Below are 12,031 nucleotides of genomic sequence, written 5' to 3'. Positions count from 1 at the left end.
TGGTAAACCACAGGGTGGGCGCCTTCAGTTTGAAAGGGAGACCCTTCTACAAGCAGAGGTCCCAGAGTGAGGGCAGGCAGGAGAAGGAAACTCTGAACATAATCCCTTAAGGAAGTGAATGCCAGACCCTCCCGGCCCCTGCACATGGGTGGCAAGGAGGAGGATGTCCACCAGGTGGAGGAGAAGACCCTCAACCAAGCTTTCACATCCCAGACCCCGCTGCCCATGGACTCCCTCAAGCGCCCACTGCCTCTGCTTCTGCAACCCAGGGGCCTGGCTCCCTAATCTCAGTATCCCACTCGTTTCCTCCTGTGCTTTCCCTGGTCCTCTAGCACAGCTGGTGTGACTCAGAGCACAGGTCAGCTGCCCGGGGCTGGCTGCCTGTCCATCCTGGCTCCCTGTGCCCATCACACTCTGGACCACGCCACATGCCTCCTGCTCCAGACCCACCGCACTCTGGGTGCTGAGTTCTCTCTCCTCTTCTGGCTCTGGACCCCCAAGTTCGTTTCTAAATGGAGACCTTCTGGTCCCTCGTCAAGTGACCACCATGGAGACTGGCCAGTCCTTTGAGAGAAGGCCAGTCCTCGACATGCAAACTGCTTTTCCCTGTGGAGGGAATAACCTCCACATTCATCAAGGCACACACACTTCATCACATGTGAAGTGATGAGCTCCCTGTCACGAGAAGCATTCAAGAAAAGGCTGGCTGATGATGCAGGATTCAGGGGGCTGACAATGTTCTGTCTCTTGAGCTCAGTCCTGGTTGCATGGTAGGGTTTGTTTACAGGGATCACTGAGCAATACATTTGTGATAGGTGTGCTTTTTCATACAAATGTCTTAAAATTTTTCAAATTAAAAGTGACTGAGATCTGCCGATCATCTGATGGGAAGATGAGGCTGGAACAACCTGAAGATCCCCTGCCATCGAGGCATTAACACTCACTGAGCCTGCTGGGGTGCCATGCACCTCCCCCCCACAGCGGCCGCCACCCGACTCTGCACATGGGAGCAACTAGGCACCATCCCACCGGTAGAGGAAAGCGTGAACCATGAACAGAGCTGAGTGAGTGCTCTGAGCAATGAGGAGTGAGTGAACAAGCAAGCGAACGACAGCACGGAGGAAAGGATGGATGCACACGTGGGTGTGTAGGGTGTGACACACGGGTGCAGGGAGGACGTTGGGGATGGGCAGAGACAGGTGTGAACACAGGTGCATGGGGATGGGCAGGTGCAGGTGTGAACACAGGTGCATAGGGACGGGCAGGTGCAGGTGTGAACACATGCATGGGGATGGGCAGGGACAGGTGTGAACAGGTGCATAGGGACGGGCAGGTGCAGGTGTGAACACACGCATGGGGAAGGGCAGGGATAGGTGTGAACACAGGTGCGTGGGGATGAGGGGACAGGTGTGAACACAGGTGTGTGGGGACGGGCAGGTGCAGGTGTGAACACAGGTGCGTGAGGACGGGCAGGGCAGGTATGAACACAAGTGCATGGGGAGGGGCAGGTGCAGGTGTGAACACAGGTGCGTGGGGACAGGCAGGTGCAGGTGTGAGCACAGGTGCGTGAGGACGGGCAGGTGCAGGTGTGAACACAGGTGCGTGGGGACGGGCAGGTGCAGGTGTGAACACAGGTGCGTGAGGACGGGCAGGTGCAGGTGTGAACACAGGTGCGTGGGGACGGGCAGGGCAGGTGTGAACACAGGTGCAGCGAGGTCTTGGTGAGGGAGGGCATGGGGTGGGCAGGCGGAGATGTGGACGCAGGTCCACAGAGGCGGATATGTACATGGAAGCCTGATTGACCTCCTGCCCCAACTTTCCCAGGCTTAGCTAGTGAAAGTCCAGGCTGATGAAGACAACAGGTGTCCAAACACGGGGTCTCAAGCTGTACCTGCCATCTCGAAGCCCTCAGCGTGGTGGTGTCTCTTACACCTCAGGAGAGCCATCTCTGTCTCAGGTTGCCCCGAGTCAGGGAACCCACCCCTCTGCCTCCCCCAGGCCGTGTACAGACAGGCCGCGTTTGCTGAAGGGCCAGGGCCACAGGGCGCAAGGCCAGGTCCAGGCAGCCCTGGGAGGCGGAGCTCAGCACGGCCTGTCATGCAGCCACACCCAGCCCGCTGCCACACACAAGGTCACGAGGAGACCCCAGCCCTCCCCTCCAGCCCACTGTGTGTGGGTGGCCAGGCCTCCACCTGAGTCTGGCTGAGCAGGATTGCTGGAGGCAAAGGGAGAAGCAGAAGGACACAGATGGAACATTCCACAGGCCCGTCCCTGGCTCCTGGTGGAATCCGTACTTGGAGCTGGCAGTGAGGGGATCCTGACTAGGAGTTCTGGGCCCTCTGCCCCAGTGCACACTGCCTCCTCTGGGCCTCAGTTTGCTCATCTGTAAAGTGGGGCAATGCTCCCTCCTACCTCAGGGGTGACGTGTGTGGAAGCTGTGTACTCAGGGGTCCTGCTCCCATCCAGGGTCCTCCTGGAGGTGCCCACTCCATGTGAGGCTCTATATGGGCCCCAGCATGCCAGGAAAGACACACTTCCCCCGGGGCAGAATAAATGGCATCCACAATGCTAGAGCTGGAGGAGGCGCTGAGGGCAGCGGCAATGAGGGGTGGAGAGGAAGCCAAGTGTCCTGGAGGACGAAGGCCAGCAGAGACTCACCAACTCAGGGTGCCTGCTAGTGGCACGGGAAGGGTTAAGTGAATTCAGCTGTCCCTGCGTTTCCCGCTGGACGGTACCCAACTGTGTGGGTTTCCAGCCCCGCTCCTGCCTCAAGGCCAGACCTTATCTTATCATCTTAGACGGTCCCAGAGCCTCAGAGGCAATACAGGCCAGGCAGGGGCAGCACAGCGAGGCTGTGAACTATGGACAGAACACCGCGCCAGGAGCGCCAGAGGATGACGCGGGAAACACTTGCCGCCTGGTGAGAACTCTGTTCAAGGTCCTGTGTGTGAGCAAGGAAAGGGGATGTCCCACCACATTCTCAGGGGACCTCGAGCAGGGACAGTGTCCCACTCCCCACCAGAGACCCGCTCCCTGAGCCGATCACCTTGGTTCCTGCAGCAGCCACCCCGCCTTTAGCTAGGGGGATCCCCCCACCACGTGTCAGTCTCCCCTCCTCCAAACAGCAGCAAAAACATAAACCCACGTCCTCCACTCCCTCCTTCCCCTGTGAGGACCAGTTTTTAAATCGTCCTCTTAGATCCTCCAAATGAGATCAGAATTCTAAGCACAGTTTCTTCCTTAATGATCCCGAAGGTGGTAACAGCTTAGAACACAGATGTGAAGAGTCTGAAGAGAAGTGTCGAGATTCCCGCTGCTGTCAGGTGTAGTAGCTGAGTGTGGGACATAATTTTGGCCTCCAGCGCCTCCGTAGGAAAAGCACAAGTTTGTTGGGGCTCCTTCCTCACCCGGGCCTTAGCCCCAGCAGAGCAACTCAGCCCAGGCACCCTACAGCCCTGCCAGGCCGAGTCCCACCGCTCCTCCCGACAGCCCAGGAAGCGGGGTGGGAGGGCGTCCAACCCTCCTGCGAACCAGACAGGCACGGCAGGGTGTGCAGAAGGATTTTCATCTTGACGTGATGGAGAGTTCCAAAGGCCTAGGACTTGCCAAATTTAGAACCAACATGATCTACTGGGCAGTAGCTACAAGTGGCACAGACCTCAGAAGCAGTGAGCAGGGACAGATGGCACCCAGACCTGGATCAACGACGGAAGGGAGTCTGCCCTCTCAAAGCCAGTGTGACCTGTGCTCGTCCCTCCTCGGGACAAAGTTGGCTGAGTCTGGGCCTCCCGGGACAGCAGGGGCTGTGGTCGGCATGAGAGCCCAGCAAAGCCTCTTACGAAGACGGTGGCCACGGATCCAAGGCAAAGTGGTCATTATACGTGTTCTTAAAATCCATTTCACCGAGGGCGCTAATAAGTGCATCCATCCGGGAAGCAGGGTTCATTAGCAGAGCGGGAGCGGGTGCGGGTGGCACCTGCCCCACCTTGGAGGCTGGAACTAGAAGTTGGAGCACACAGGCTCAAGAAACCGCTCAAGGTGAGATGAAAAAGAATCCTGCGAAGACGCACCTGACTCATCAACATCACCATCTGATAGGAGATGGCTCCTCAGAGGGCCTGGCTTGGGGCTGGGTTTTGTTCTAGGCCTAGGAGAACCTTAATTTACATTTATATTAAAAAAAAAAAAACAGAAATTAACTAGAAAGGTGCTTGGTTTCCTGCAAATGCGAGCTCTTCAGAGCTAAACAGCTTCTTAGGGGAGAATCTGAGGCTGATGTCAAAATTCCTGGATTCTCACCTACTAACTGCAGACAGCACTGTACCAGGTGACTGCACTGGCCACTGGTCCTTCAGAATCACCCCCGTAGGTGTTCCCAAGTCACAGTCCTCCTACAGGTGGGGGTAACTGAGGCTAGGAGTCAGGAACCAGCCCACCCGACGTGCGCCATGGTCTTCCAGGTCTCACCGGCCTCAGGTTCCAAGCCTGGTCAGTGGGCTCCAGCTTTGGCATCTTTCCACGGCAGGGAAATGCTGTTAGGACAGTCTTGTCTTCCTAACCTTACACATATATTCCAACCTTTCTTGCTGGAAAATCAGTTGGAAATTCAACAAAAGAACTGAGAAAACGTCACCCAGTCATCAGCGGCCCCTTCTCCTGTGCTGACTGGAATCCCACCCGCACCTCTGGCTAAGATCCACTCGGCCACCCTGTCTCGACTCTTTGTCTTTGGAGCCCGAACTGTTAGAAGCACATGTCCAGAACCACCAATCAGAATCAATCAGTGCAATTGACAAGAACCTGATCAGGTAAATGGACCATCTCTGGGTTTGATTTGTAACTCCAACCACCATCTCACCAAGGCTGCAATTCAATTCTCAGGACTAGCCCAAGCGAGGTATCCTGGGCTCCTGTCACTCCTGGAGGCTGGTATGCCCGCAGGTTTTATCTCTTTTGAGTCTACATCACCCAAGGCCCTTCCAGGAATGATGAGTTCTTCCCCTCCCCCGGGGCGGTCGGTTGTGGGGGCGGGGGGGCACATTCCCACAAGCAGGCCCCTGCCCCACAAGATTGCCACCCTGCACATGTGTGTCTTGGCCACAGCTCACGCTGAAAGTTTAAAGACAGAAACGCTGGCCGGCTGGCCCTTTCGGGAGCTGGAAGCACAGGGTGGGAAAGGAAGGACTTTTCTGTGTTTTGGCCACAGGGCCAAGGGCGTGTGGCAAGAGGGAGCAAAGCTGGTTCTGCTGACAACAGAAGGACGATTTCCTTCTGAAAACATAGAAACCTACACCAATGAATTAAACATTTCAAACAAGATGACTCTCTACAAAGTCTTTTCAACCAAGAAGGAAAGACAAGCCGTCCTGTGCTGGCGCTTCCTGTTGCATATGGCACTGAGAAATACTGTTTTTGCAGCATGCAGAGCTTTCCAGAGAAAGGAAAATATCAAGGGAAGGAAAAATCAGAGAAAGAGGTCCAGAGAAGTCAGGCAGGAGGGATAATGAGAGGCTGGGGAGAGAAGGGGCCTTTGCTCAGGGCGCAGGGGCACAAATACGTGGAGGGGGTCAAAAGAGTGATGGCCGTGAGCCAACGCGGTGGCCCCGACAGGTCCAAGGGGGTGGCCGTGGAGAGGCTGGAAGCCGCGCTGGGACAAGTTGCAAACCAGAGACGCCACCCTACCTCCTGCCTCCATGGGGAAGGGTCCCCACCTCCACTGGGCTACAGAGACCTACTCCTTCCCCCACCTCTTGAAGTGTGATAGACACAGTTCTCCAAACACCTAGGCCTCGGTGGGGGTCCTGCCCTAGGAAGCCCCCAGAGACTGCCTGGTGGGCAGTGCCTTTGGGCTCAGAACCCACAGGATGTACCAACTGGACTCTCTCCCTGAACCGGGCCAGAACTTCCCCAGCTTCTCAGCAGTAAGCACACTTGCCTCACCCACCCTCACAGCCCAGGGGTGGACTGGTCCTGTCCCCACCCCACCCCAGCCCCCCCCCCCCTAGAGCCTTTCAGAGGGCTGTCACGGCCCCCTAGTCTCCCCCCAACCCCCCGCCCTCCACATCACCAAACAGCAAACTCTCTCCTGCCAGGGGCCTGGCACACCCGGGCTCCAGCCCTGGAACAAGAGGAGCCAGGAGGGAGGAAAGCTAAGATGTGGGCTCGGAGAAGGCTGGCGAGGGTCAGCGCCTCCCACGCTCCAAGAGCAGTGCCCGGGCCATCTGAGTCGGTCTCCGCGCCGCGAGTGCCAAGGCAGCCCTCTCCAACTCCGGGAGAGGTAGTAAGTGTAAGGCTTGGAGCCCCGCGCAGCCCAGCCCGCGCCGGGGCGGTGGGTGGGTGGGTGTCTGCTACGGGATTATTCTTAGCGCTCCACTCTCTTCGCAAAAGTGGCGCCTCCGCCCTCTAGGCTCGGCACGCTCGCTCCGGGCTCGCACGCCCGGTCCAGACACCGGCGCGGAGGAGAGCCCCGGGTGGGGTCCGCGAGGGGTGAGGCCGGCGAGGAGGCGCAGGAGAGGCGGGGGGCTCCCGGAGAGGAGGGGGCGCTGCGGGAAGGGCCCCCCCCCTCGCGCCGGCGACAGGCGGCGTTTAACCCTCGGCGCCCCGCACCCAGCCCTGCGCTGCGCGCTCAGCCGCCTCCCCGGACTCCTCCCGGGACGCGGGGAGCCGGGCGGCGGCGCGCCCAGCTCTTACCTATGGTGGTGATGACCGTGATGGCAAAGTAGAAGGAGCCGGCGAATTTCCACTGGACGCCGGCGCGGTGTGGCTCCGACTGCAGGATCACCAGCTCCAGCTGCCGGTAGTCCTCGCTGCTGATGTTGTACTTGCCCTTGATCCGGATCTCCTCGGCTTTGAGTTTCTCCTCCTCGCGCATCTCGTGGTCCGACTCGAGGGCGTCGAAGACGGCGGCGCCCACCAGCAGGTAGGTGAAGGTGCAGACGATGAGGGACAGAGTCCGCACGTTCTGCCTCTTCATGGCCGCCAGCAAGGAGCCGGCGCGGGGGGCATGTCCCGCAGGCTCGCAGCCGCGCGCGTCCCACTGCAGCGCCCGGCGGCCGCCGCCGCCGCCTCCTCCGCCGCCGCCGCCGCCTCCAAGTTGTAAGCGGCGGCGGCAGCAGCAGCAGCAGCAGCAGCAGCGGGGAGGCGGGGGGCGGGGAGGCTGGGGGGGCCCCCCTCCGCCGGGGCCGCCACAGCCGCTGCCACCGCGAGGCGGCTGGCGGGGCAGGGGCGGCGCGGGCCCGGGCTCCGGCGAGAAGGCGGACAGGCACAGGAGGCTGCTGGAGCGCCGGGGCCAGGAGTCCGGGAGCCCCGACACCCTGCGCCAGACCCGGCCAAAACAGCCCGCCCCACTGCGCAGGGCCATGCACGGCGGCCCCGCCGGGCACCGCGAGGGCCTCGCTGCCCTCCGCACCCCGCCCCCCGCTCCCGCCGGAAAAGCAGGGGCGGGAGCGGGAGCCGGAGCGCGGCCGCCGGGGCCCGCGCCCCTCCGGGTCCGGCTCCCGGGAGGCGGCGCCCAGCTAGGAGCCCGCAGGTTTGCGCGCGCCCCGCGGGACCTCCTTCCCCCTTTAGCCCTCCGCGCCCCCCTTTGAAGGGGGGTGAAAAAGTTTGCGAAGTGGCTGCGTCTCCGGAGTCCCCAGCGATCCGGGAAGGGGCCGAGCAGGTGCAGCGGGCCGGGCGGCCGGCTGCCCGGAGGTCCGAGCGCCCTGCGTCCACCCGAGCGCCCCGGGACGCGGCGGGGTCCCCGCCAGGCGTCGGCCGTTCTGCGAAGTTTGCTGGGCTCAGCCCCCGAGGCGCGGGAGCGGGGCGCGGCCCCCGGGCGGCAGGGCCCGCGGCGGAGCGGCCTCGGGGGCGGCCGGGGGACGGCGCGGCGGCGGTCGGCCAGTCCGCTCCTCCGGGGGCGGCGGGCGCGGCGGCGGCGGCGGCGGGAGGGGTCCCGCGGGCCTCGCGGAGATGCGGGGTGGGCGCGGGCGCATGAGCCGCGCCGGGGTCGGGGCCCTCCGGCGTCCGGGGAGGCGGCCGCAGCGCTGGTCTGCCTGGAGCGCTGCGTGCGTGCGCGCCGGAGGGAGCCCGAGTGTGTGTGCGTGTGTCTGTGCGTATGTGTGCCCGTGTGAGTGAGTGTGTGTATGCGCGCGCGGGCGCGCGTGTGTGTGTATGTGTGTGTGTGTGTGCGCGCGCGCGCGCGTGGCAGCCCGGCTCCGGCGGGAGGGCCACGGGGGGCGGGGGCCGGGCTACGCTGAGGCCCGGCCTCCCTTCCTCCTTCCCCCCTCCCGCAGCCTCTTGGGTGCGCCACCTCCCGCCTGGTCCCCAGCCAGCTGGCGAGGCAGCCGCGGCGGCGGCTCCCGCTGCAGACCGAGCGCGGCGCAGGGCGCACGCGGAGGGGGCCGGGGAGGGGCGCCCGGTGGCACCGGGAGGGGGCGGAGGCGGGCGGAGGGCCGGGTGTCGCCCGAGTGGGGGTGGGGGGCGGAGCGCCGACAGGATTTGGCAGGGGGATGGGAGGATAAATGAGGCTTCTCGGGCGGCTCGAGTCCAGCTCCCCGAGAGGCGGAGAGTTTGAGAGACCCGGACTCGGACACAGAGACGGCATGCAGCCGGAGAAGGCAGACAGGCAGCTTAAGGGAGAGGAGAAATCCAGCGGAGAGTGGGAGCACGAGGGGCGGGTCCGCGGACGCCCGAGGGGAGCGCGCCGCCGCTCGCGGCTTCCCCCGGGGTCAGCCACCTGGCCGCGGGCGTGTGTCATGGGTCTGGATGCACCTCCTCTTGGCGCGCTGGGATCCGGAGGGCCGCGTCGGATCCGGAGGGTGCCGCCGGCCGGTCGGCCCAGCCCCGGCCGGGGAGCGCTGAGGATTGCAGGAGCCGCGGCTCCTGGGATGGGGCCGCTGGGGAGGACGCCGCTTTCCCCCGTCCGCTTCCTGTTGCTTTTCCGAGAAACACTCCTTAGTTCCCCTAGGCTGGGCGCGGGGTGCCCCCGTAACTCAACCCTGACCCTCCCCGCGGCTCTCCGCCCCTCGCGACGGCGCCTCTCCCGGCCAGCCTGGGGAGGAAGCCCGGGACTCGGCCTGGGCGCAGCTGCTCGCTGAGCCCAGAGAGGAGCCCTCGCTCGCCTCGACTCGCCTTCTGTTTCAGCCCCCTTTGCCCTCTTTCCCACCCCCGTCTTCCCTCAGGTCGTCGAGGGAGTTTTCCTCGATCACCAGCCCCTTTAATAGCCTTTTGAGCAATGAAGCCCGAAGGGGCAAGCGGGAGTCGCGGAGACCCCTGGGCGCCCCTTCCCTTGGACCTCGGCCAAGAAAGGGGAGACTTGAGGGAAGGGGCGCCTCCCCCGGGCGGCGGGCTAAAAAAACGGAGCAGAAGCTAGCCATGGACTCTAGGCCAGGGAATTAAACTCAACCCTCGCTCATCTCGCTCCAGGAGCCCAGATCCCTGCAGAGCATCCCCTCGGGCCGTGCTGGGCTCCCTGTTCACAGGACTCAGGGTCAAGAGAGTCTGGGGACCCACGGAGGCTCCCCGGCTGGAATGCTGTCAACCACATTTTGGGGACTTGCGGGTGGTTGTGCCCCGGGCGTGCGTACCGGGGAAGGGAACCCGCGCTGCGGGCGACGTCTGGGCCGCCGGGTCCCCTCTGGGTCCGAGCTCGCCCTCGGGCGCGGGGGCGGGGAGCCCCACCCGCTAGCGGGCGCGCTCCCCGAAATTCATTTTGGAAACCGAGGCCCCCGCGCTCGGCGAATGAGCCTGACCGCCCGGTGAGTCACCGCGAGCGGGCGACAAGGATTCCCAGCAGCTGGTAATTAATTGCGCCGTGGCGGCTCGGCCCACGGCGGAACCCCAGCCGGGCCTCCCGCCGCGCGGCCGCGGCGCCACCCCTGAGTCACAGCCGTCGGGCCCACGCCGTCCGGAAGCCGCCCGGACGCCACCAGGGGGCAGCGGACTCCGACCCACAGGTCGCCCGGTTTGAGTCAACCCCTGGTAGGAAAAGTCCAAGTTGTCCCCGCTGGCAGGTGCGGGAGCGGGGGATGGAAGCTGTCCACCCACGGATTCCAAGCTTCGTAGGGAGCCACTTTTATTCAGTTTACAACCTTTCAGGCAAACGGAGCAGCCTTGTGTGCAGCATTGGAAGGGACCTCAGAGACGAACTAGTCAGAACCGCTTGTTTTACAGATGGGAACGCTTCCACCTGTAAATTGCTAGGCAATTCGGGTCCAGAACCAGCACTGAACTTCCTCCTGGCTTCTGACCTGCGTTCCTTCAAGGACCTGGCTGGCCGCCGTCCGACCCCAAGTTCAGTGCCACGAAGAGCCCCAGACCACTCCCAGACAAGGGTCCTTCTTTCCTCTCCCCTTCCAAATACAGCCTTTAGACTCCAGAGACACAAGCCTGGGAGCCGGACCTCTGGAGGGTTCTTGATTGGGGAGAAAAGAAAGAGGAGGGCTCCCTGGTCTGTCCCCCCAGCACCCACACTGCCCTGTCCTGCCATGGTCTTGACCTGCAGGGGGAGGTTAGCTACCTGGAGCAGAGCCTGGGTCTTGACACCTTCCCTGACCCCAGACACTCATCCCCGCGGCAGTCACTCAGCTATAGCCCTGTGGGTTGCTCAGTCCAGAAAGCAGGCTGCTGGACGTGGGTCTGCAGAGACCACCTCCCTCTTTGCCCCGTGGTCTGGGAACACCAACTCCAGCTCAGCCTGGAGGTGGATCCAGATCCCAGGTATGGCCAGTCGGCCAGGATCCCCTAGCCTGCAGTGATTGGCTGGGCGTGGCTCACCTCCTAGCCAATGAGAGCCCAGGGAAAGCATTTCTTGAGGAGCCGCTCAGGTCTTGAGGGTGGAGGAACGCTGCAGGCCATCTCCCCGGAGCAAATGCTTCATTCACTGTTTGGTTTAGGCCACTGTGAGTTGGTGCCCAGGAGACCTGTGCGCTGGCAGCCTGTCTGTGCTCCTCCGGGGAACTGACCCTGGGCCTCCCTGGCCATTAGTGTCTTTAGTAAAGCCAGGTGTATCTGATTAGATAATAGATAATATCATGGTTTTATAACTCTGCCTACTTGTTTTCTCGGTTCTCTACACATGGTGAGGTGTCCAGAGCCCCTGGGGTTAGAATCACTACCCTGCCTCACCCAGGGAGGCCAGCCAGTCAGGTGGACCTCACTTCCGGTCCAGCGCCCCTTCCCCATCAACAGATGAGTCTGTGGGTGGTCCCGCCATGGGGCGGGGCCAGTGCCCAGGGCAGCGGCCTCTTCCAATCCTCACTCCTCCCTGCCTTTGCTCTTGCTGTTCCCTCCACCTCATTACCGTTTCATGCCCCTTCAGGCTCTCCTCTCCTCGTCGTCAAGATCCAGCTCTGGCATCTCCTCCAGAAGCTTCCCCTGTCCCCAGGCTGGATGAGGCAGGCGCCTGCATCCCTGCACTAACTTATATCCCGTGACTCCTTCAGTGCCAGTCACACCACCCCTGCCAGTCAGTGAGTTCCTTGAGGGCAGGAGCTATGCCAGCATCAACTCAGTCACACCGGACCTGCCACACAGTAGGCTCCTCTGTCCGTGGAATTCTCCAGGCAAGAATACTGGAGTGGGTAGCCATTCACTTTCTCCAGGGGATCTTCCCCACCCAGGGATAGAGCCCAGGTCTCCTGCATTGTAGGAAGATTCTTTACCATTTGAGCCATCAGGGAAGCCCCAAGGTATACAATAAATGTTTGTTAAAGACTAAAGAGCAGAGTTGAATTCATGTGCCAGTAGGTCTGAGGTCACTGCCCCAAGCGGGATCTCTCATAGGAGGGCAGGAAGAACTAGAGGCAAAAGAGTGAAAGGGAAAAAAAAAAGCTATGCAGATGGCAAAGGTGGTTACCTGCCAGGACCCCAAAGTGCCCAAGGTTTAGGCGTGACCCTGATGCCCCTGGGGGTCCAGTGCAGTGAAGGAGAAAGAACACAAAAGACAAAGGTGGAAGAGAGGGCAGGAGGGAACAGGAGCTCAAGCAGGAAGCAGTGAGCTCGGAGAGGGGAGTGGCGCCAAGGCTGAGCTCACTGATGTTAGCATACGGGCTGC

General features: G+C 62.1%; 1 protein-coding gene and 1 long non-coding RNA gene across 2 annotated transcripts in view; one reads left to right on the top strand and one right to left on the bottom strand.

The window, feature by feature from the left end:
* Positions 1–7,802, bottom strand: part of KCNK9 (potassium two pore domain channel subfamily K member 9) — a 109,358-nt gene extending 101,556 nt beyond the window's left edge. Inside the window, exon 1 of the mRNA XM_070802400.1 lies at positions 6,691–7,802. Within this exon, the coding sequence (XP_070658501.1) occupies positions 6,691–7,360 (670 nt within the window). The 5' untranslated portion in view covers positions 7,361–7,802. The remainder of the gene's footprint in view (positions 1–6,690) is intronic.
* LOC139186863 (uncharacterized) lies at positions 6,815–11,696 on the top strand. Its single transcript, XR_011570469.1, has 2 exons — positions 6,815–6,919; positions 11,297–11,696. It is a non-coding gene; the product is annotated as an uncharacterized lncRNA (long non-coding RNA).
* The last annotated feature ends 335 nt before the right edge of the window (positions 11,697–12,031 follow it).

This window comes from Bos indicus, chromosome 14, assembly GCF_029378745.1.
Source record: "Bos indicus isolate NIAB-ARS_2022 breed Sahiwal x Tharparkar chromosome 14, NIAB-ARS_B.indTharparkar_mat_pri_1.0, whole genome shotgun sequence".
In the NCBI taxonomy this organism is placed as follows: domain Eukaryota; kingdom Metazoa; phylum Chordata; class Mammalia; order Artiodactyla; family Bovidae; genus Bos; species Bos indicus.
The sequence above is the reverse complement of the archived record's forward strand: the minus strand, read 5'-3'. Positions and strand labels throughout refer to the sequence as shown.